The sequence below is a fragment of the Poromitra crassiceps genome (assembly GCF_964638095.1).
Source record: "Poromitra crassiceps genome assembly, chromosome: 5".
Taxonomy (NCBI): domain Eukaryota; kingdom Metazoa; phylum Chordata; class Actinopteri; order Beryciformes; family Melamphaidae; genus Poromitra; species Poromitra crassiceps.
Genome location: NC_139642.1, coordinates 49,118,796 through 49,139,012, shown reverse-complemented (window position 1 = coordinate 49,139,012; position 20,217 = coordinate 49,118,796). Strand labels below are relative to the sequence as shown.

The 20,217-nt window shown below is 42.5% G+C and overlaps 1 protein-coding gene across 1 annotated transcript; it reads right to left on the bottom strand.

Moving 5' to 3' along the window:
• Positions 1-1,605: 1,605 nt before the first annotated feature.
• Positions 1,606-19,962, bottom strand: nmd3 (NMD3 ribosome export adaptor). The gene is made up of 16 exons (XM_083637946.1): positions 19,889-19,962; positions 19,225-19,304; positions 18,901-19,035; positions 18,610-18,706; positions 16,933-17,013; positions 16,151-16,279; positions 13,788-13,878; positions 10,590-10,668; positions 8,054-8,150; positions 6,825-6,942; positions 4,812-4,957; positions 4,318-4,430; positions 4,117-4,189; positions 3,794-3,900; positions 3,099-3,169; positions 1,606-2,202 (listed from the first exon to the last, which is right to left on the bottom strand). Exons 2-16 carry the CDS (start codon positions 19,266-19,268, stop codon positions 2,069-2,071), a joined length of 1,515 nt encoding a protein of 504 aa, XP_083494072.1. The 5' UTR covers positions 19,269-19,304; positions 19,889-19,962; the 3' UTR covers positions 1,606-2,068.
• Between the last annotated feature and the right edge of the window lie 255 nt (positions 19,963-20,217).

The following is a 20,217-nucleotide window of genomic DNA, read 5'->3' as shown; positions in this document are numbered from 1 at the left end:
GTATATGGGGACAGTCAGTCAGACAAACATTATGGAGCTGTCCTCTCCTATATCTGCAGTGTTCGCTGACTTGCTGAATTCTTACACTTGACAACTATGCATTATTAATGTGTAAACATGCTGCTGCCACTGGTCTAGTAGCTATTTCACAAGAGACTCTCCCAGTCCCACCTAGAAAAGACCATGTGTGTGTGTGTGTGTGTGCACGGCACGCTCAAGAGGAAGAGAGCCATCGCTTGCTTGATTCTGCATCAAGTGACCCGACATGAACCCGTCCTCTGGGCATCTAGATGATTCCGTATCTCGGCCACAGACTTAAACCAGCCCTTAAGATCAAACATTGTTGACATGTAAAGTTTGAATGGCTTATCATATATTATGTCACACTAGTTGTAATGTGAGCTCGGAATAAGAAATTGTTGTGGAGAAATAGTGGTACAATTAAGGGCCCAGTGTGTGTGTGTGGGCACATGCAGAGACGGTGAGAAAAGGAGGTCAAGGGGAGACTGATCAGAGAGAAGCAGGACCCCCCCCCCCCCCCCCCACCCATACACACTCACTTCACATTGTTACACCCCCCCCCCCCCCCCCTCCCACGCAGACTGATTCACTTCATTCACTTTCCCAAGTGGATCTGATTACCGCCAACAAGCAGCTCAGGTTAGCGAAAAACAAGACTCAGCCTCTCTCTCCTCCTCTGCCTCCACCCGCTTAGAACCTGAGCCTGGTCACAGACTGATGCACTTGCTGCCACACATTCCTCCAGTGTCCTACATCACCTATGGTTTCCTGTCAGTAGTTCTGCCCATCAGCATAATAAACTGTGATGAGCTTTATTCCTTCCCAAAAGCACCATCAGGGCCCACTAATACGTCCTCTCCTATCTGTTCCTTACTCCATTTATCAAAAGAATTATGTCATTTTAAGACATTTTGAAATGATGTCCCTATTTTTAAATTAAGCAGTTTCCTTCCTCTGGTTAACAGTCAGATACATAATTACTGATCACATTTAGAGATCAGTTAGGTCCGGCTCCTGGCTACATTGTATACATCTTAGTTCCCTATCCATACATTTGATGGGTCATTTCTTTTTTCATGTCTGTTGCCTCATGCAACGTTTGTCCCTGAGAGACATCTCGAGTTTGTCCAGGAAGGGAATCTTTCTATAATTTTGTCTGATTCAGGAAGCTGAATGCAGACTCAGCAGCCATTGCTCAAATCAGTTGCTCCAGATACAAGCACATACTATGGAAACAAATGTAATTCACGGTCTTAATTCAGATTTGTATCTTCCAGACCATGGACAACACATTATTTGGTGCAGCTGAGCATGTGAATAGTTCCAATGGCAGCCAAATGATACCAAGGTAACCAGATGGGCTGAGCTTATGGCATGTGTATATTTTTGGATGCATTACGTCCCTGGTCATACCTGTAAATGGTCCAAAACTCCCTCTAGTGGAAACCTCTAGCAGAGCAAAAAACTAGTTATTTTGAAGTGTTTGAAGACCAACATTCTTCTGACTGTATTTTGGTAATACTGCATTTCTTTCCATCTACAAATCTAAGATAGAATATGTGACAAGTCTGCATTAGAGTAAATATTTATTTTGATATAGTGAATTTTTGCACTCCATTTCCACATCACTTCAAATTTCTACTCACATGAAGGGGAAATGAATACTGCAGAAGAAATCGCTGAAGACCTTATTACTGCATGGCCAGTATAGATTTAAAAAATGCATAAAGACTGGGTGGCCTAGGTTAGTGACCAGTAAGCAGAAGTCACGTTTCTCAGTGGAAACTTATTTGTCGCTCTTAAGGACAGGATATTTAACAAATTATGTTAAAAAACACTTTTTGGGTTTTAACTGGAGCGAGTAACAACATCACAGTCTGAGGGACTGTGATTGGTGCAATATGAAACCATTTGTGAATGGTTGAGTCAGTCCTCAATCTTGCAGTCAAATCACAAATGTCAAGTCTGACTGGACTGCTCATTATGTCAGCAGGAGCCACATTTGACCGATCAGCTGTCAATGTCATAGAAACAGGAGCACAACAAGCTACTCTGTCATCATGTCGGCACCCTCTCCTCCAGTGGCATCTGATAGGCTGAGGTCCTCCAGCATCTCCATCAGGGAAATACGCGGTGCTTCCTCCTCGTCAGTGTCACTCTCCACTGGGATCTTTGATGCATCTGAAATAAAAAACGAGGATTTTTTTTATTAACTATCCAACAGCTTATCCATAATAGACTGTGACACTACAGGGATAAAATGATACACCTGAGTGTAAATCTAACACAAACTGTTTAACAGCCCTTAACAAAAAATACATAATAAACTACAAATAACCACCTCGCGGTTGTATGCCTCCGCCAACAAGTCAAGATGCAGTCGACATCCATGTCTGTCCAGAGACTCATACAAGCATAAACACCTGGAAGCCCATGGCGGTATGGACATTCAGCCTTATGGCACTTTAGGCAATGTTTGGGGGTACCTCATCAACACGGCTAATCGTTTTCAACATGGAAAATGGTCCTACCCCTAAACCACCCACATCCCCCCAGCCACTCCACCTACCCACCCACCTTTTACCTAGTCCCGCCCCCTTCCTTGATGGAATGAACGGACACAGTGACCTTGACCTTTGACCATTAAAGGTCTGATCAGTTCATCCTCAAGTCGAAGTGGATGTTTGAGACAAATTCGGAGAAAAAAAATCCCTCAAGGCGTTCCTGAGATATCGCGTTAACGAGTATGAAACGGGTGGTCGTGAGGTCAGAGTGACCTTGAACTTTGACCACCAAAATCGAATCAGTTCCTCCTTCAGTCCAAGTGGACACTTGAGCCAAATTGAAAAAAATCCATCAAGGCATTCCTGAGATATCGCGGTAACGAGCATCGTGTATCCGTACGGAGAACCCGGGAAAAAACATAATGCCTCTGCCGGCGGAAGCATAAAAAATTAATAGCAATAGCCTGACAATTTAAATTGCTACAATGCAAACCTAGTTGTGTCAACAGTAAAGTCCAAGCTGCTTTTATAGTCATATAAAGCTCTATCATCTGTCCAAGTCCAGGTGCTCACCTCTATAGATGTTAACATTCTTCCTCAGAGCCTCATCCTCCTCCAGGTCCTCCAGGAAGTCCTGGTATTGTCTGAGGACAGGAAAGCATCCCCACGTTAATAACATACCGTTAATAATAATAAATAACATTTAGACATAGAGAGCTTTGTCACGTGGTGCAATGACAGTCATCTGAAGCTCAATATCAGCAAAACCAATGAGCTTGTGGTGGACTACCAGAGGAACAGGAGGCCCCCTGTCCTGGTTGTCATCCAGGGAGAGGAAGTGAAGAGGCTGCGTTCATACAAGTATATTTTGGACCAAATCAATATAATTAATGTGATTATTAGGTCAACTTAAAGGATTTTGGTTTCAGCAAAAGTAAGTCACAGCACAACTGTTTTTGTAGAATGACCCAAGTTCATTTTCTCAGCTATAGTGGTAAGCAAAACATGATGTCACAGTGAAGTTGACCATTTTGGTATAAAATGTAATTACTTCATCATATTATCCTATTAGACATTTGTGTGGAATTTTGTCAAAATTAGTGTCTTAATTCTTGAGTTATGGCCATAAATGAAATGCCAGGGGATTCCACATATTTCATCATTAAAAAGGATTGTGGATGATTTTCCTGGTTTTGAATAGTCCGATTTTTGAAGCCTGAATTGAGACACTTGAAGAACTTTGTATAAACCCGGCATCGCTCTCCTACCTCTCATCATCTGTGTCTATGCCGTCTCTGTCTCGGGCCATCTCCTTCAGTTTCCAGTTCCTGCGCTTCACCCTCTTGCTGCGGTCGTAGCTCTTCTTTATCAGCACCTGAGAGGATCCATAATCTTGTTGTATAAATGAAACAAGTACTACAGGATATCTGCCTCTTTGTTCCTACGTGATCGGTCAATGTCATATTTTTCAAAGAAAGTACTCTATGTTGCCACTAGAGGTCAGTGTCAACCAACTCTGCAGTGGTTACTGAAGTCGCCTCTGAAAATCAGGTTTGTTCACTGAGGATGTTAGTAAAGAGTTCAGTCTTACCACATCAGGGAGATGGTGAGGATTAATCTTATTCCAGTACTCATCGTTGACGTTGGAATTGGCAAAGTCAAAGCTGTAGGGTAAGAAGTAAACATGCTATTATATGTGCAAAATCACAGCAGCCCATTGGTCTTTATCGTAATCACCTGACCAAAATCTGGACTTCCCAGCACCCCTCTCTATAGATCCCTCCATACCTACCCTTGCACCAGGTCTCCTATGTTGAGCAGGTGGCCCAGGAATGTACGGCAGTGGTACTGCTGACTGGTATCCATCTCTGATGTCTTCTGAACCCACAGCTCAGCCAGCGTGTGCTGTGACACACACACACACACACACACACACAGACAGACAGGACACTACATTTAGTCTCAAGCCATTCTAACAATATTATTCTTGTTCCGTTCCTCCAATTCATCCCAACAGAAAAGTAGCATTGATAGTAACCCAACACTCTTGACAGAGAGGAGAGAGGGAACAGTATCTGTGAGCAAACCTCATTCCCTGCCCCATTACACAAACACTCCTGCGTGTTTGTCTTTTGTTGGCTTGACTCCCACATGCAGGTTGGGGGATAATGTAATGGCCCACTATTGATTTTGCTTCCCAGAGAAGAGCAATGTTCCTCCATAATGCAATCTATTGTGCAACAGCCTCAACACAAGACATGCGCACATGCACACACACACCCTCACCTTATTGGACCTCAGGCCAGCTCCAGCACCCAGCTTCTGGTTGCGGATGATGTCAATATCCATGACGATAAACTCCTCCAGTTGCCGTGGGTGACAGAGGCTGCTGAAGGGGCTCCGCCAGTACGTGTTCCCATCCACCTCGGCAACTAGTGGGTCACACGTTATTAATGCATGCGTTATTGACGGAGCGCTTTGCATTCCTAGTCTGATAAGAAAGGCAGTCAAGAAGAGTGAGCAGAATTAATATAGTTTCAAATATTTGAAGTCGCCGTGACTTTACTTGTCGGACCGTTAAAACCTCAAAAGTCGACATTTACCTCGCAAGATGAGATAAATCACATACATTTTGTCAACTATCATTTCATAGACAAGTTGCTATTAGAAATGTGCCAATCTGGATGCATTAAGAGTATTTGAAATCTAATTATTGATCTGGATTCCTTAAAAGTGAGTGAGTGTGTGTGTGTATGACATCTAAGGATGAAAGATAAAAATGAGCTAGAATCAATGTGATATAATGTTTTTAAATTTTAAATGCGTTTCAATTTTTTATGATTTTAAATGTATGTATTCCAGATAAACATAACAGGCAGACAGACAGAAAAGTGCATAATCATATTTCAAGTGTACTTAATTGTCGACTGCAATGGCCGATGCTGTTCTAGATGCCTAGAGGCTGTCTCTAGACTCAGCCGGCTCAAAAACTTTCTGAAGCAAAAATAGCCTGGATGTTGGGACGGTAATTAAAAACGTGTGCTGCCTGTCAAAATGTCAGGAATGTGTTGAGGAGCAGCGCCTGAATCTCTCATATAAGCAGTGATTAAACCACAAACGGAGGAAATGCATCAGCACTAATTGTCACCATCCTCTTATTGATTACACATCTGTCCAAATGTGTGGCTTGGCTATGTGAGCGTGCATAAAGTAAACTGAAGATATGGCTGTGTGGCGCGTGTATGTTTTATGTGGAATGCCGTGATTGGGAGCAGAGGGAAACTGTTGAGTTAGACGGCTGTGATGATGAACATGTGGTCAGCAGACTATGGTCACTTTAGTGCAGCATGTAAAGGCCAAAACAAATATGAAGGCGGTATTTTTTATGCTTTTTTCTTTACATATAAACACACGCGCGAGCGTGCACGCACACACACACACACACACACATGTGCCTAGAGTTGATCCCAACAAAATGAGTTGTTTAATTGAACTTTGATCATGTTTATTATGAGTTAGAATAAGAATCAGAATAGAATCACAATATAATAAGAACTTGATTCATGTATCTAAGGGTTGATCATGAATTTGACACTCCTCCCTATCTTCTCCCTACCTATGGTATTAAACGTTACAAAGTTCACACTGTGCTAAATCATGGGGCAAATTCCTCAGGGGAAGAGTTCCTGACAGGAGAGGGTTGGGGAACCCCTGGCCTGTTGCAGATCAATTCTTACGCAATATAGTGGGGCGCATACACGACGGCACACATTACTGAATGAATGAGGACATCATACTCTGGGTTTTTAGTAGGGGTGGGGGGGGGGAAATCGATACACCATAGTATCGCGATATTTTGCCTGACGATATTGTATCGATATTAAAAAAATAAAAAAAAATGCAGGCCATGCCATGCCACCGGGCATCTGCCCGAAGCGCCCGATGTTGCAGTCCGCGCCTGCAGTGGTGTATTGAGTCAAGAGAAACAAAAAAAACAATGCATGTTTTACTTCCGGTGAGGTCAAGGAAAAGGTAGGAAAAGGAGTTAGACAATATATCGAAATATTCAATATATCGCAATACTAGCATATCGCAATACTATCGTATCGTGACTCAAGTATCGTTTTAGTATCGTATCGTGGGCATCTGGTGATTCCCACCCCTAGTTTTTAGTGAATCAAATTGTAACCGAGTGAGCCGGCGATACCCAGGCACGCTACACTGCAGCTGTTTGAGTACAGCAGGATTAGTCTAGCTGTGGACAGCACATCACAGTGGACCTGCAGAATGAATACTCACTCTGTAGTGTCTTGGGGTCGATGAGGTGGATGGTGCTGGTGACACGAGTGCACACACACACTTGACCCATGTTGCCCAGGCTCTGGGCCAGCCGCGGTGACAGGCACACGACGTTGTCCTGGCAACCAGACAACAAAGTACAGTGGTCAAAGTGAGGTCGCCGAGAAGAGAAAAACAAAACAAAAGACTTTGGACTTGCTATGTGAGTCCACATCGTTTCATACAAGTCTTGATTGTTTTCCAAAGAAAGCCTTAAGAGACCATACAGCAGAGATTAGGAGTTGATCTCTGGATTACACTTTTCTACACTTATTTAAGAAGAACATGGAAAGATAAGCTTTACACTCTGGTCTCAACAGTACGTGCTGCATAACAATCTCATTCAGATGTTATGTGTAGGAAAAGCTAAGGTCCTATCCTATATCCCTGTAATCATGTTAAATCATCACAAATATAATCCTCTATCTTCCTGCTGCCACCAGGATGCTCTCAGGGCATTTTGTGTCGTCTTCTGCATGTGATTTTCTGATAAGCTGTTCATTGCTGAGACAACTACAGACAGAGGCTGGATCTGAACAAGATAGTAAACCAAGTATATAAATGACAGACTCAGACAGACTTGGCATATTCTATAACCCGATATACAAATCATCAGAATATTGACAGTTTCACTATGACCTTTAACTCCTTTCATTATAACCTACACCAACCTACCTTCAACATGACATGTTCTAAGAGTATTATCACATCTTATATAATATTAAAGATTGGAGGTTTTGCAATAAAAACGGTTACAGTTCTAAAGAATTTGCAGTCAGCAGCACATGTCCAATTACCAAAGCTTATATCTACTCTGCATCGTTGCTTAAAATACAGAATCAGAACTGCATGTTAAATAGGAGAAACACACCTGCCAGAAATGTCCCCTACCCAACTCAGATTTCATGTCGGAGCATATTAATTCTCTCTTGCTGTTGAATGGGTCTAGCTTATGATCAGCTTTCACTGACAAAGGCAGATGCAACCTGAGAGATTCTTGGCCAGGCTCAGATTTCCATCTGCATGTCAGCAGAATGTAAGACACATTTCTAAGACAACACATTTCCTAAAGCAACAAAGCAGTGATGGGATATGGGAATGTGACAGTAGGGGGCGCTCTCGGATACAGGAGGAGATCTTTCGGGAAGGAGGTCCGACTCAAACTGACAACAGAACAAAGTGTCTCATACCTTGCAGACAGGAACAATCTCCATAGAGTAGGTGCTCTTATAGTTGAACGTGTTTGAGTGGATGTCGTGGGAGATGAGGCGCTGCGATGTCTTCGACCTTTGAAAGTGAAAGACTTGTTTATTATCATCGCAGACAGCGTTCAATTGAAAAAGAGACAGAGCCGAGAGCAAACAATGCCAGATGATGGACAAAATCATACAAACAAAACAAGCGACTGTGAGCCGCAGTGTCTGTGTGTAATAAGATGTACTGTGAGCCACAGTGTCTGTGTGCAATAAGATGTACTGTGAGCCACAGTGTCTGTGTGTAATAAGATGTACTGACTGTGAGCCTCAGTGTCTGTGTGTAATAAGATGTACTGACTGTGAGCCTCAGTGTCTGTGTGTAATAAGATGTACTGACTGTGAGCCACAGTGTCTGTGTGTAATAAGATGTACTGACTGTGAGCCACAGTGTCTGTGTGCAATAAGATGTACCAACTGTGAGCCACAGTGTCTGTGTGCAATAAGATGTACTGACTGTGAGCCACAGTGTCTGTGTGCAATAAGATGTACCAACTGTGAGCCACAGTGTCTGTGTGCAATAAGATGTACTGACTGTGAGCCACAGTGTCTGTGTGCAATAAGATGTACCAACTGTGAGCCACAGTGTCTGTGTGCAATAAGATGTACCAACTGTGAGCCACAGTGTCTGTGCGCAATAAGATGTACCATCTGTGAGCCACAGTGTCTGTGTGCAATAAGATGTACCAACTGTGAGCCACAGTGTCTGTGTGCAATAAGATGTACCAACTGTGAGCCACAGTGTCTGTGTGCAATAAGATGTACCAACTGTGAGCCACAGTGTCTGTGTGTAATAAGATGTACTGACTGTGAGCCAGTGTCTGTGTGCAATAAGATGTACCAACTGTGAGCCACAGTGTCTGTGTGCAATAAGATGTACCAACTGTGAGCCAGTGTCTGTGTGTAATAAGATGTACTGACTGTGAGCCACAGTGTCTGTGTGTAATAAGATGTACTGACTGTGAGCCACAGTGTCTGTGTGTAATAAGATGTACTGACTGTGAGCCACAGTGTCTGTGTGTAATAAGATGTACTGACTGTGAGCCACAGTGTCTGTGTGTAATAAGATGTACCGACTGTGAGCCACAGTGTCTGTGTGTAATAAGATGTACTGACTGTGAGCCACAGTGTCTGTGTGCAATAAGATGTACTGTGAGCCACAGTGTCTGTGTGCAATAAGATGTACTGTGAGCCACAGTGTCTGTGTGCAATAAGATGTACTGTGAGCCACAGTGTCTGTGTGCAATAAGATGTACTGTGAGCCACAGTGTCTGTGTGCAATAAGATCTATATTGTGTTGTCTAGCATCCCATGTTTTTAAGGTCATCTCAGCATCAAGGCAATTTAATAGAATGTCAGGGCTCTGAACTCTAACTCAATCACCTCCTTCAAAACCCACCTCTTCAAAACAGCCTACAATATCTGACTTTTACCTCTAACCACCATTCCATCTCTGCAATCTATTGATTTGTATCTGTTTTGTATCTGTATTTGTTCTTGTTATTTAGTTTGTTGTATTATGTACTGTTTCTATGTATTGTAAAGCGTCTTATAAAACTTATGTATCATTATGATTATTATTTGAACATCCACTAAGAGCTGATCACATTCGCTGGTTTTCCATTCAAGTATTTTTTATACAGATTATAATGTATTGAAGTAGGAAGACTGAATGATAATGGAAAATTATGAATGAAAATTATGAAAATGAATTTTGCAAAAAGTTTTTTTTTATAATTGCTTGGCGTTTTTTTTTTGTTTTGGCCAAAAAATAAATGATAAGATGGAAACACACCTGTCACATAACAACATGGCGTAAGAACAGCTCAGTTTTTCTTGTGAAAGTGTTTTCTAACTAGTTCTGTTCTTTGTTCAGCCCAGCCAGTTCTTAATTTAAACATTACTTATTTGCAACATTACCAGCGTTCCCTCAAAATAGGTTTGAGCGTTGGATGGAAACATAGCTATTGATTGTCAGCAGTCCTCAGTTTGAATCTTCTCTTTGAAGTAGGGAAGCACGATATATCGGCAATCATATCGGTATCGGCCGATGTTAGTCATTTTTTAACATATCGGTCATATCGGTATCGGTCAGATGTTGCAATGTTAATATCGGTTATCATTATCAGCCAAATTCTTCACATTGATATGAAATAATGCAGTAAATCTATGATTTATGGGCTTTTCCAAAGGCTTTGCAAATAAAGAAATGCATAACTTTTTCAAATTCAGTGTTAACATGTGTTTTTCAGTATGTACAAAATGTGATGATCATAAAAATGTTTATACAGATCATATCGACATCGGTAAATATCGGTTATCGGCCATAACAGCAATGTTAATATCAGTTATCGGCATCGGCCAAAATTTTCATATCAGTGCATCTCTACTTTGAAGGTTAGGATTAGCATCTAAATACAAGTGGACTGTGTTTCATGTGGACAATGACTTCATAGACTCGGGCATGGCTCACCTGCAGGGCACGGTGCACTGGAGGAAGTCCACCATCTTCAGGGCGTGCTGCTTGGAGCCGAAGTAGAAATCAATGCCATCTGAGAGCGAGAAGAGGAATACCATGACATCCCTCCACAAATAACTTCATCACAGACATCATTCACAGGACACCACCGCTGCAGAACACATACATGCAAACCACTACAGAGACGGGGACTTCAAGTCACACACAGTGACTGGAGACATGACTTGAGACTCGTCGTCAAAAGACTCGACTCAGACTCGATCTGGGACGTGTGAACAATCTTTATTTCATTAAGGAAATGTATACTAATAATAATGTCAATGAATCAATGCTAATACATTATGCTAACATAGGTAAAGGAGTGAGGATATTAGAGTACATGCTTCCTGACTTCCTTAGTTTTAGATATGCAGTCTTCTTCTAAGCAGACCGGATGGCATCCAGCAGATACAACACTCATCCATAAGAGACTTGGACTTGTCCCTCAAAAACTTGAGGGACTTTAGCTCAAAGCCTTGAGACACGACCTGGACTTGGAAAAAAATGACGTGAGCATCTCTGAACCAGCACACGCACACACACACACACACACACACACACACACACGGGAGAAAATATGGCAGCCAGATGTGGAAGCCACATGTCGAAGCTTTTAACTCGTGCCGAGATATGGGGATAATTTAAATTAAACTGTCGGGCCAAACGCGCCTTTACAACCCAGTCCAAGTGAGCACTGAGTGCATTCACTCAATCCTGAGCATGTGTGTGGATGCTGTGTGTGTGTGTGTGTGTGTGTGTGTGTGTGTGTGTGGTAGGTAGAGAAATGTGCATCTGTAAACAGGGCATGGAGCAAGCTTGCATTACTGGCATCTTGTATGGAACGCCTGGTCTGATTACAGCAGGCTGATTAGATCGACATCGCATGCCCTTCTGAGGCCCACACAAGGACAGCTGTGTTAGGGAAGTGATTGGTGCCAGTGATGTGCATGCACGGTTTGCTGCCCATTAGAGGAAGAAGTGATTAACACTGGACACATCATTATGCTCCGCTTATTTCTAATCCACATTAAGCTACACTGGCCATGAATGAGACAAGTTTCCCAATTGTCAGTGGAATACAGTCACAAAGTCCCAGTGGAAAGTAGTAGGCCTCTCTCTGTAGGGCTGGGCGAGCGATATGGCAACATTTTCCAACCAGCCACCGTCGGACCATCAACCGGCGATTGCAGATATATTTGGAGGGACAGACAGGAAGAGAGACAGACAGGAAGAGAGACAGACAGGAAGAGAGACAGGCAGATAGAGTGGAGCTCACAGTGCAAAAAGCGTCTGAATCTAAAGGTAAAATGTTCAGTATCTACAGGCTGCTTGTGTTACTTTCATTTCAGTTGCTTCAGCTTCAGTCGGACTTTGACAGTTATTTTAAATCAGAGGACGCATAGCTCGTGTAAACAGACTTATTTTTCCACAGGCTACTTAGTGTTTTATCAGTCGGACTTTGGCAGATATTTTAAATGCGAGGACGCATCACTCCTAATCTCGGCTGCAGGATGCATGTGGTATTCCCCGGGTGAGCCGAGCGCACCCGAGTCAAACGCTTGTTTCATTCTGCTCCTGCTGACCTGCTTCTTGCATTTGTAGTTTAGTCATGTGTAATGTCCCCCAAGCTGTACGTTTCAATATCAGCGATCCGCCTCGCTCTCTCTCCCACTGCTGAAAAATGCAGCTTCTCTCGCTCTCTCTCTCGTTAGGTCCGTATATATTTGGAGATTGGACACAATCTTCATCATTTTGGTTCTGTACACCACCACAATGGACTTAAAATGAAACAATCAAGATGTGCTTTAACTGCAGACTTCCAGCTTTATTTTGAGGGTTTTACATCCGAATCAGGTGAACGGTGTAGGAATTGCAACACGTTTTATATGTGGCACCCCCCCCCCCGCCCCAATGACAGCCATACATGCCCACTGTCAGTTCAATTTCCATCGGCAGCCATACATGAGCACGCATGGCTATGTATTGCTAGAGCTGCCGAAAATAATCGATTCAGAGATGCATCGCGATGCTTAATAGGACGATTCTGAATCGAACAAATATCAAAAATCGATTATTTAAAATATATATATTTTTTTTAATTTTTTATAATCAAATAAAATAGAATGTACGTAAGTACATGCAGTTGTTTATTTTAATTATGGATCATAATACAATGCAATTCCAAATGCACTTTTATTTTAAAAGTAGCCACACAGTGAGAAAAAAGAAAGTGAGAAAAAATAAATCATGTATTGCGGAAAAAGTGATGCATCGATTTAAGATGCATCGTATAATCGAATCGAATCGTAGACTTGTATAATCGAATCGTATCGAATCGTGAGATCAGTGAAGATGCACAGCTCTATGTATTGCTGTCATTGGAACTGGTTCCCTGATGTGAATTCTGACGTGTTTCTGGCAATATTATCTGCTCATATTCAGCCGAATGCTTCAGAATTCATTGGACGGTGCTTCACAGTGCAGCAGATGGACAGTGACCTGAAGCATACTGTGAAAGAGCCAAAGAGCTCTTTGAGGCAAAGAAGTGGAAAGTTCTGCAATGGCCAAGTCAATCACCTGGCCTGAATCCACATGAGCATGCATTTCACTTGCTGGAGACAAAACTGAAGGGAAAACGCCCCAAGAACAAGCAGCAACTGAAAACGGTTGCAGTGGAGGCCTGGCAGAGCATCACCAGGGATGAGACCCAGCGCCTGGTGATGCCTGGGGTTCCAGACTTCAGGCTGTCATTGATGGCAAAGGATTTGCAACCAGGTATTAAAAAGTGACAATTTGATTTATGACGATGTTAGTTTGTCCAATTACTTTTTGGTCCCTTAAAATGTAATGTAATTCCTACACCATTCACCTGATTTGGATGTAAATACCCTCAAATTAAAGCTGGAAGTCTGCAGTTAAAGCACATCTTGATTGTTTCATTTCAAGTCCATTGTGGTGGTGTTCAAAGCCAAAATGATGAAGATTGTGTCCAATGTCCAAATATATATGGAGCTAACTGTATAAGGATAAGACTTTAGACGGCTTTATGATCATGAAAAATATTATACATTCAAACATGTGTCCAAACTTTTGACCGGTAGTGTACTGTATTTAACAATACAAAATCATTCATATACAGTGTTTTTGACCTACCCTGCATTTCCTTGATGTTGAGGGCATTCTGGTGGACTTTGTGCTTCAGGATCAGCTGTTCTAGATAGTAGAATGTCTTTTTGTGAGCAGTCTGTCAAAGAAACAAAGATTTCAGCATCACAAACACAGAGACTCTTAAACAGAGACTCTTGAACACCTCTCCTTTTGTCATTTCCAAAATTTATCGTTTTGAAACTTGGATAAACGGCTTAGCGTCCACTCAATCTTTCTCTCAAAGCCTGCTGTGGCCTTTGTGAAGGCAAAGGACAAAAAATCAGGAATATACACAGAGCGCAGAGCACGCCACGGTGCCCCTCCCCCCAGGGCCACAAGTTTTAGCATCAGTCTGGTGTGTAGTGTATGAACTCACATGGGTGTAAATGAAGCAGCATAGTAAACAGTTTGAGCAGCAGTCTGTACAGGCCAACACAGTATGGTAGTCTGACTATCTCTCTCCTCAGGCCTGCCTCCTGAACTCTGCTCTTTCCTCCCCTCATCTCTCTCAGTCTCCTCCTCTCAGTCTCCTCCTCTCTTGTTCATTTCCAGCAAAAAACACACTAGCCTGCTAAGACCATCTGGATCACGTGACAATGTGAGGTCACGTGATCAGGATGGTCTCACCAGGCTACAAAGACAGTTATCAATATATAAAACGTTTAATCTAACGGTAGCTATAGGATATACACAGTATGTGCTCCTCACTCCTCATCTCTCTTTACTGTAAAAAAATCCAGTGAGTTATACGTAATCAAAAGTTATATTTCACTACCTAACTTCATATTACAATAGTATACTATATAAAGTACAGTGCCAAATTCAGTGCAATTCGGACACGCGCATAGACATAATGTCATACTACTGGCAACACAAAAAGTGGTTTATCTCAAGAACCGTTCGGACTTCAAACTTGGCAGGTTCACTGCTGGGGACCCGACTTTGTGCAATTCGGACACGTGCATAGTAATAGCGCCACCTACTGGCAACATAAAAAACTGTCTATCTCAAGAACCATTCGTCCGAGAACCGTTCGTCCGACCGACTTCAGACTTGGCTGCTGGGGACCCAAGAAAGTGCAGTGTCGAATTTCATGCACGTTGACCAATTGAGGGAGGAGCGGTGCAAGGCAGGGGGGAGGATGGTGGCTGATGAGTGGTAGAGCATGATTTGTGGATGGGGGAATGGGAACAGGCACTGCACTAGTTTAACCACTTCATACAAAGATGCTTTATGGATAAAAAAAAAATCTATTCTTAACTCATTGAGTGCCAGCCACTTTTGGAGAACGGACGCTCCCAGTGCCAGAGTTTCAGAGCGTTTTCAGTGATTTCTCGAGGCCCACAGAATATTGTGTGATATTACTATGTAAACACCGAACACGCACAAAGAACGAGGAGACTCTATTGTATCATCAGCAAAAAAAAGTTTATTGATACCATTTTCCGTTCTTTAGTTATGAGCCGGAGAAGATAGGTTGTTTTCAGCAAAAACAGGCGTTTCAAATTAGAAGCCGAGTTATTCAGCCTTTTGTGAAATGAAGCATTTCAAGCACATTCACGATCTGAAGATAATATTTTCTGATGTAGTGACGTGGTGTAGTTGTGTGGTGCCCTGCGTGCCCCACCCCCCTCTCCCCCCCCTCAGCTGCAAACTCCTCCCCACACGGGTTTTTGCAAAAAACAGGCAACACAGCCTCACGCACCCAGTGTCTATTTTCGGAGTGCTCCGTTTTTGTGCGCCGGCTCCCAGCGCGACACGGAAAAGCCAAACCGGACTGCTGAGAATGGTTTGGCCCTTCGGCGTCGGGTGCTGCTTTTCTGGTGGCTAATCGTGTGGATAAACTATACAGCAGAGACAGAGGGGCTGAGTTGTGGGCGCAGATTGACTGCTGTTCGCAGCCAACGTCAGCTCCAGCCAGAGCAATCTATATGGCTCTGGCTGCAGCATGAGCGGTTTCTCTTTCATCACGGGGCTTTTTCCTGCTGTTTTCCTGACCTTTCTCTAATCTGGAGAGCACTGTCGCCACCTAATGAGTCCGTAAAATAGGTTATACACCTTCAATAGCTACAATATTTGTACAGGAGATGCCTGAGGCTTTGATCCACGTCCCACCGTCAAAAAACGCATTTGACGCCGATCGACGTCATTGGCACTGAACGTTACTATTTACTTTGACGCCGATCGACGTCATTGGCACTCAATGAGTTAATGTAAGCATGGATATTAAACATTGTGTGATTACAGGTCAGTGTAATAATGGGTTAAAAGGAGAGAGGCTGAGTCCAGTCCCGGTAAACTAAAACAGGAGAAATCCGAAACTAGGAAAAATATTTATTTATATATTTCCTAAGACCACTGACACCGACCTTCTGCCTAAGTTGCACCACAGCCTTCCAGAAGTCCTTGGCTTCCACACGGTGGCAGTCGTCACACATCTGGGACTGGATGACAAACTCGACCACAAACACCTGCTGCAGGATAGCACCATTCATCACCTGGAGGGAGCGAACAACACCAGAAAGCTACATCATGTGCACGGCAAACAGTGGCCAAATCCTGTACTCAAAAGTACTATTCTAACCGAGTCTTTTGGGAGGAGAAGTTTTGGTTTTGATGTTGCCATTTCTGTGCCATCAAGAGAATATCTGACAAATGGGCTCGAGAGACGGTGTTACACAGAACCTCATCTGGCACAAACCCGGCACAAACAAAAGCCCTGGTCCTGAGAGGCGGGCTCAAGTTCTGATGAAAGGTCAGGGAGATGAGATTACAGCCACTGGCAACACTCAATTGTCTCAAACAATCAGATAACTAACACCAGAACAGCCAATTACATGCTTTTTTACATGTAGTTTTCTAAAAGTCTGTTGTGTAAATAATTAACTTCATGTAAACTTCATGAAACTGTCATCTGTGGTACATGGTGCATGTGTTAAGCCCTGACATTGTGTTTACCCCCCAAAAAGTAGATTTTTACAAGATTTTTCAAAAGAGGCCATCATGCATTCACTGCCACCTGAAAAAACAAACCCCCAAGACAACTTTTGAACAACCAGCAGCTACCTTATCTCAAGTTCCTGATCAGTTTTATTAATCGCTTCGGTTGAATGTCAGTCTCTCATGCCTATCACCTCTACTGTTTCCTTACCTCTTTCTGTATGGTCACTTTCAGCTTAATCCTTTTGGAGTGTGGCTCTGTCCACAAGAAGCCGGCATCGATTAGACGCACCTGTGAGGAGAGAGGTCACGCTGAATGCATGTAGTGGCAAGAGCCCCCGCTCACAAGTAGCACTTCTCCACTTCAATCTAGGGCTGCAACTAACGATTATTTTATTGATTAATCGGTCGATTATTTTCTCAATTAATCGATTCATTGTCAAAATTTGTGGAATGTTGTAAAATGTCAGAAAATGGTGAAAAATGTCGTTCAGTGTTTCCCAAAGCCCAAGATGACGTCCTTAAATCTATTATTTTGTCCACAACCCAAAAATCTTCAGTTTACTGAGTAAAGAAAGAGTAAGAAACCAGAAAATATGCATATTTTAGAAGCTTAAATCAGATACTTTTCCCCCTAAAAAAATTACTAAAAATGATTAATCGTTTATGAAAATAGTTGATTAATTTTCTGTTGATCGACTAATCATTACAGGTGTACTTAAATCACCACTGAACATGAACTGGTCAAAGAACCAGTTATGGTGATGTTGCATCACATTTTAATTGTAATGTAAGGGGCAGGGAATGCCCCCCCTTGACACCTTGATGGAACAGCGAACAAGATCCCGAAATTAGGTGGTACTACAAAATGCCGATTTCTTGCTGTCCTGTTAGCACTTGTGGTGGTGGGGGGCGGGGGCTATGGTACATACTGCATACCATATTAGGGATGAGCACGATTAATCAATGATCGGATTTTGTCGATCAATTTGATCAATCTAACATTGGTATCAAATAGAGGTTGAATGAATGTATTTCACTACATGGTAGCAACGAGACATCTTCAGATGCTGACACACCGAAAACACTTAAAAGGACTAATGGCAACTAGACGCCGACCGATATGCCACCTCACGTCTCCTGTGTCGAGGCCAACAAGTTGCATTTGAACACACTGCAAACACAACAGTCGAACGGCAACTAGCACATACGTTCTTCACCTGCGTGAGACCTGATTCATGAAACATTAAATAGAAAAGTAGTGTTTACTTACCATTTCACTCACTTAAACTGTTTCTTAATAGCTACTTCTAATCGAGAATATGTCTGATAAAAAGTAGCAAATGACACTGGCGTATGTCAGCCCTTGTCTGGTCGTTTGCTGAAGGAAGAGGTGGAGGGGGAAAAATAAGGAGAACCCGCACTAAATGGGTGATATCAAGCAGCGACAGGCTCAAGGGACTTTCCCAGACGCACATCGTCGTGAAAATATCCGTGTTTTGGAATTAACCGATGAGATGAAGTTGGAAAATTAGCAGAGTGTTTTGTGTCTGATATTGAAATGGTATTACTATTCACAAAGTATCCAAGGTGTTTTTCCGATGAAGCTATATCTGGGAAATTACAAGATGGGACTGAAGTCAGTACATCGAGTACTATAAGACTGGAATCAAAATAATAGATTAGAAGAGTACAGGTGTAACATATTTCCCTCCTAGTGAACATATGGGGCAGACGAAAAGATGCACTAACAAAACGATGTGATCAGAACACGGAACATGCCAAATAATGTTGTCTTTATGAATTTTTATATTGGAGTGTAAATAAAATGCAAGTAGGCATAGGCAATTGTGTGTGCTGTGGTGCAGTAAGAATCTGGAATGCTTACTTTGGTCATGGCACCCTTAAGCTTTTTCAGGCAAAGGGCCAGCAGCTCCCTGGACTCCAGAGCGCACTGCATCCAGGTGGCCGGAGGCTGTAAATACCTGAGCAGAGGAGGGAAAATGTGCATTCAACATACAACCTCAACTGATACCTTCTCAACAAAATCTAATGTCAATACAGTAATTGGAGTTAGTTTGTGTACCATCATGGTAAATATTTTCCAGGGAGCAAACGGCAAAGTAATCAATATATCACACTGTAAAATAATGCATAGTTACAAACAGACTCAACAAACCGTTCACACTGCTTGCAGAAGTGCACTGTGACCTGCTTGGGGATTCCATCTGAGATGTCCACCTGGGAGCGCAGGCAGGACACACACATGTTGGCCGGGTTGGGAGGGATCGGGTCGCCACAGGTACAGCACAGGCTGGAGAGAGGTGAAATTAGTAAAAATGAATGGTTTGATTGCTATTTCATCAAGATTCAGTGTCTAGCAGCACATGTTTTTGTGTGTTGTTATACAAATATGTGACATATCTTTGATACATTTGTCAATAAGACGAAATTAATGTGTCAACAAGAAATTTGAGCACATAAATAAATTCTTAGTACTTACATATTCCCCTGGATACTTGTGGCAGGAGCCTTCATGTACTCCATTCTCGTCAACTTTATAGATGTGTATCTCAGTGATCTCTGAAGAAATAAAAAACAAGCTTAGAAGTATTGTCAAACGGCAAGGACAGCTAACGCTAGTACTAGGATGTGGGGTGGCTAGTGTCAACAACTTTACAATTGTATAATCAGCAACGTTAGGTGTAGACTCACGGTGTAACGTTAACGTTATTCAAAGTAATTTGTCTCACGTTCGATCTTAATTACGAATAGATCTAGCTAACGTTACATGCGGTCATCAGTAAAGCTACAGCAGTTGGCTGCAACGAGCTCGCTAAAGTAACGGTACACTAGTTTACAAGATACCAGCTAACGTTAGATAGTTGGTTACGTTATAGACAGCTAGACACTAACGTTCTCGGCACGGTACATAACGCTAGTACGTTGCGCACTGTAGTGTAGCTACATAGCTAAACGCTGTCAGCCGTCATAGCATTAGTTCGTAATACTGCTAATGCTATGGCTATGCTAATAGTAATCCATTCAAGCCTAAGCCGGGGGATAGTTCTGTTTCCCGCGACATCTATGGAGACACAAGCAGAAAATGCCAAGCAAAAATGATTCAATAGTTTCATTATGAACAAAGGAGAAGCCGTAAAACTCACTAAAATTGACTGATCTCAGATCCACAACACGTTGTTGAACCGCTCCACGTTTTCCCCACCGTGCACAGAGAACCATGCAGAGAACGATCTGATGACGTCACGGGGCCTGAAGGACCTGGAGGCTGTCTTCCATTGCCTGAATAAAGCACTGGATTGTTGCTTGAAAGTTGCTAAAACAAAGAAAAAGAAAAAAAGGAGCTTCAAAAATGAATTAAATACAAAAAAGGCTAAGACGTGTATTGAAATAACTTATTTTTGGCCTTCCTCCTGGTAAATTATCCATAGCACCGAGCAACAGAGGCCTATAATATTATAACCAGCAGAACAAA

What these genes read in the sequence shown, in the direction of transcription:
- nmd3 (XM_083637946.1), bottom strand. Translation starts at nt 19,268, where the DNA reads ATGGAGTACATGAAGGCTCCTGCCACAAGTATCCAGGGGAATAT. An exon ending in CAACATCAAGGAAATGCAGG is followed by an intron (nt 10,669 to 13,787) that starts GTAGGTCAAAAA and finishes TCTCGCTCTCAG; the next exon opens with ATGGCATTGATTTCTACTTC. An exon ending in CGACCCCAAGACACTACAGA is followed by an intron (nt 4,958 to 6,824) that starts GTGAGTATTCAT and finishes GTGACCCACTAG; the next exon opens with TTGCCGAGGTGGATGGGAAC.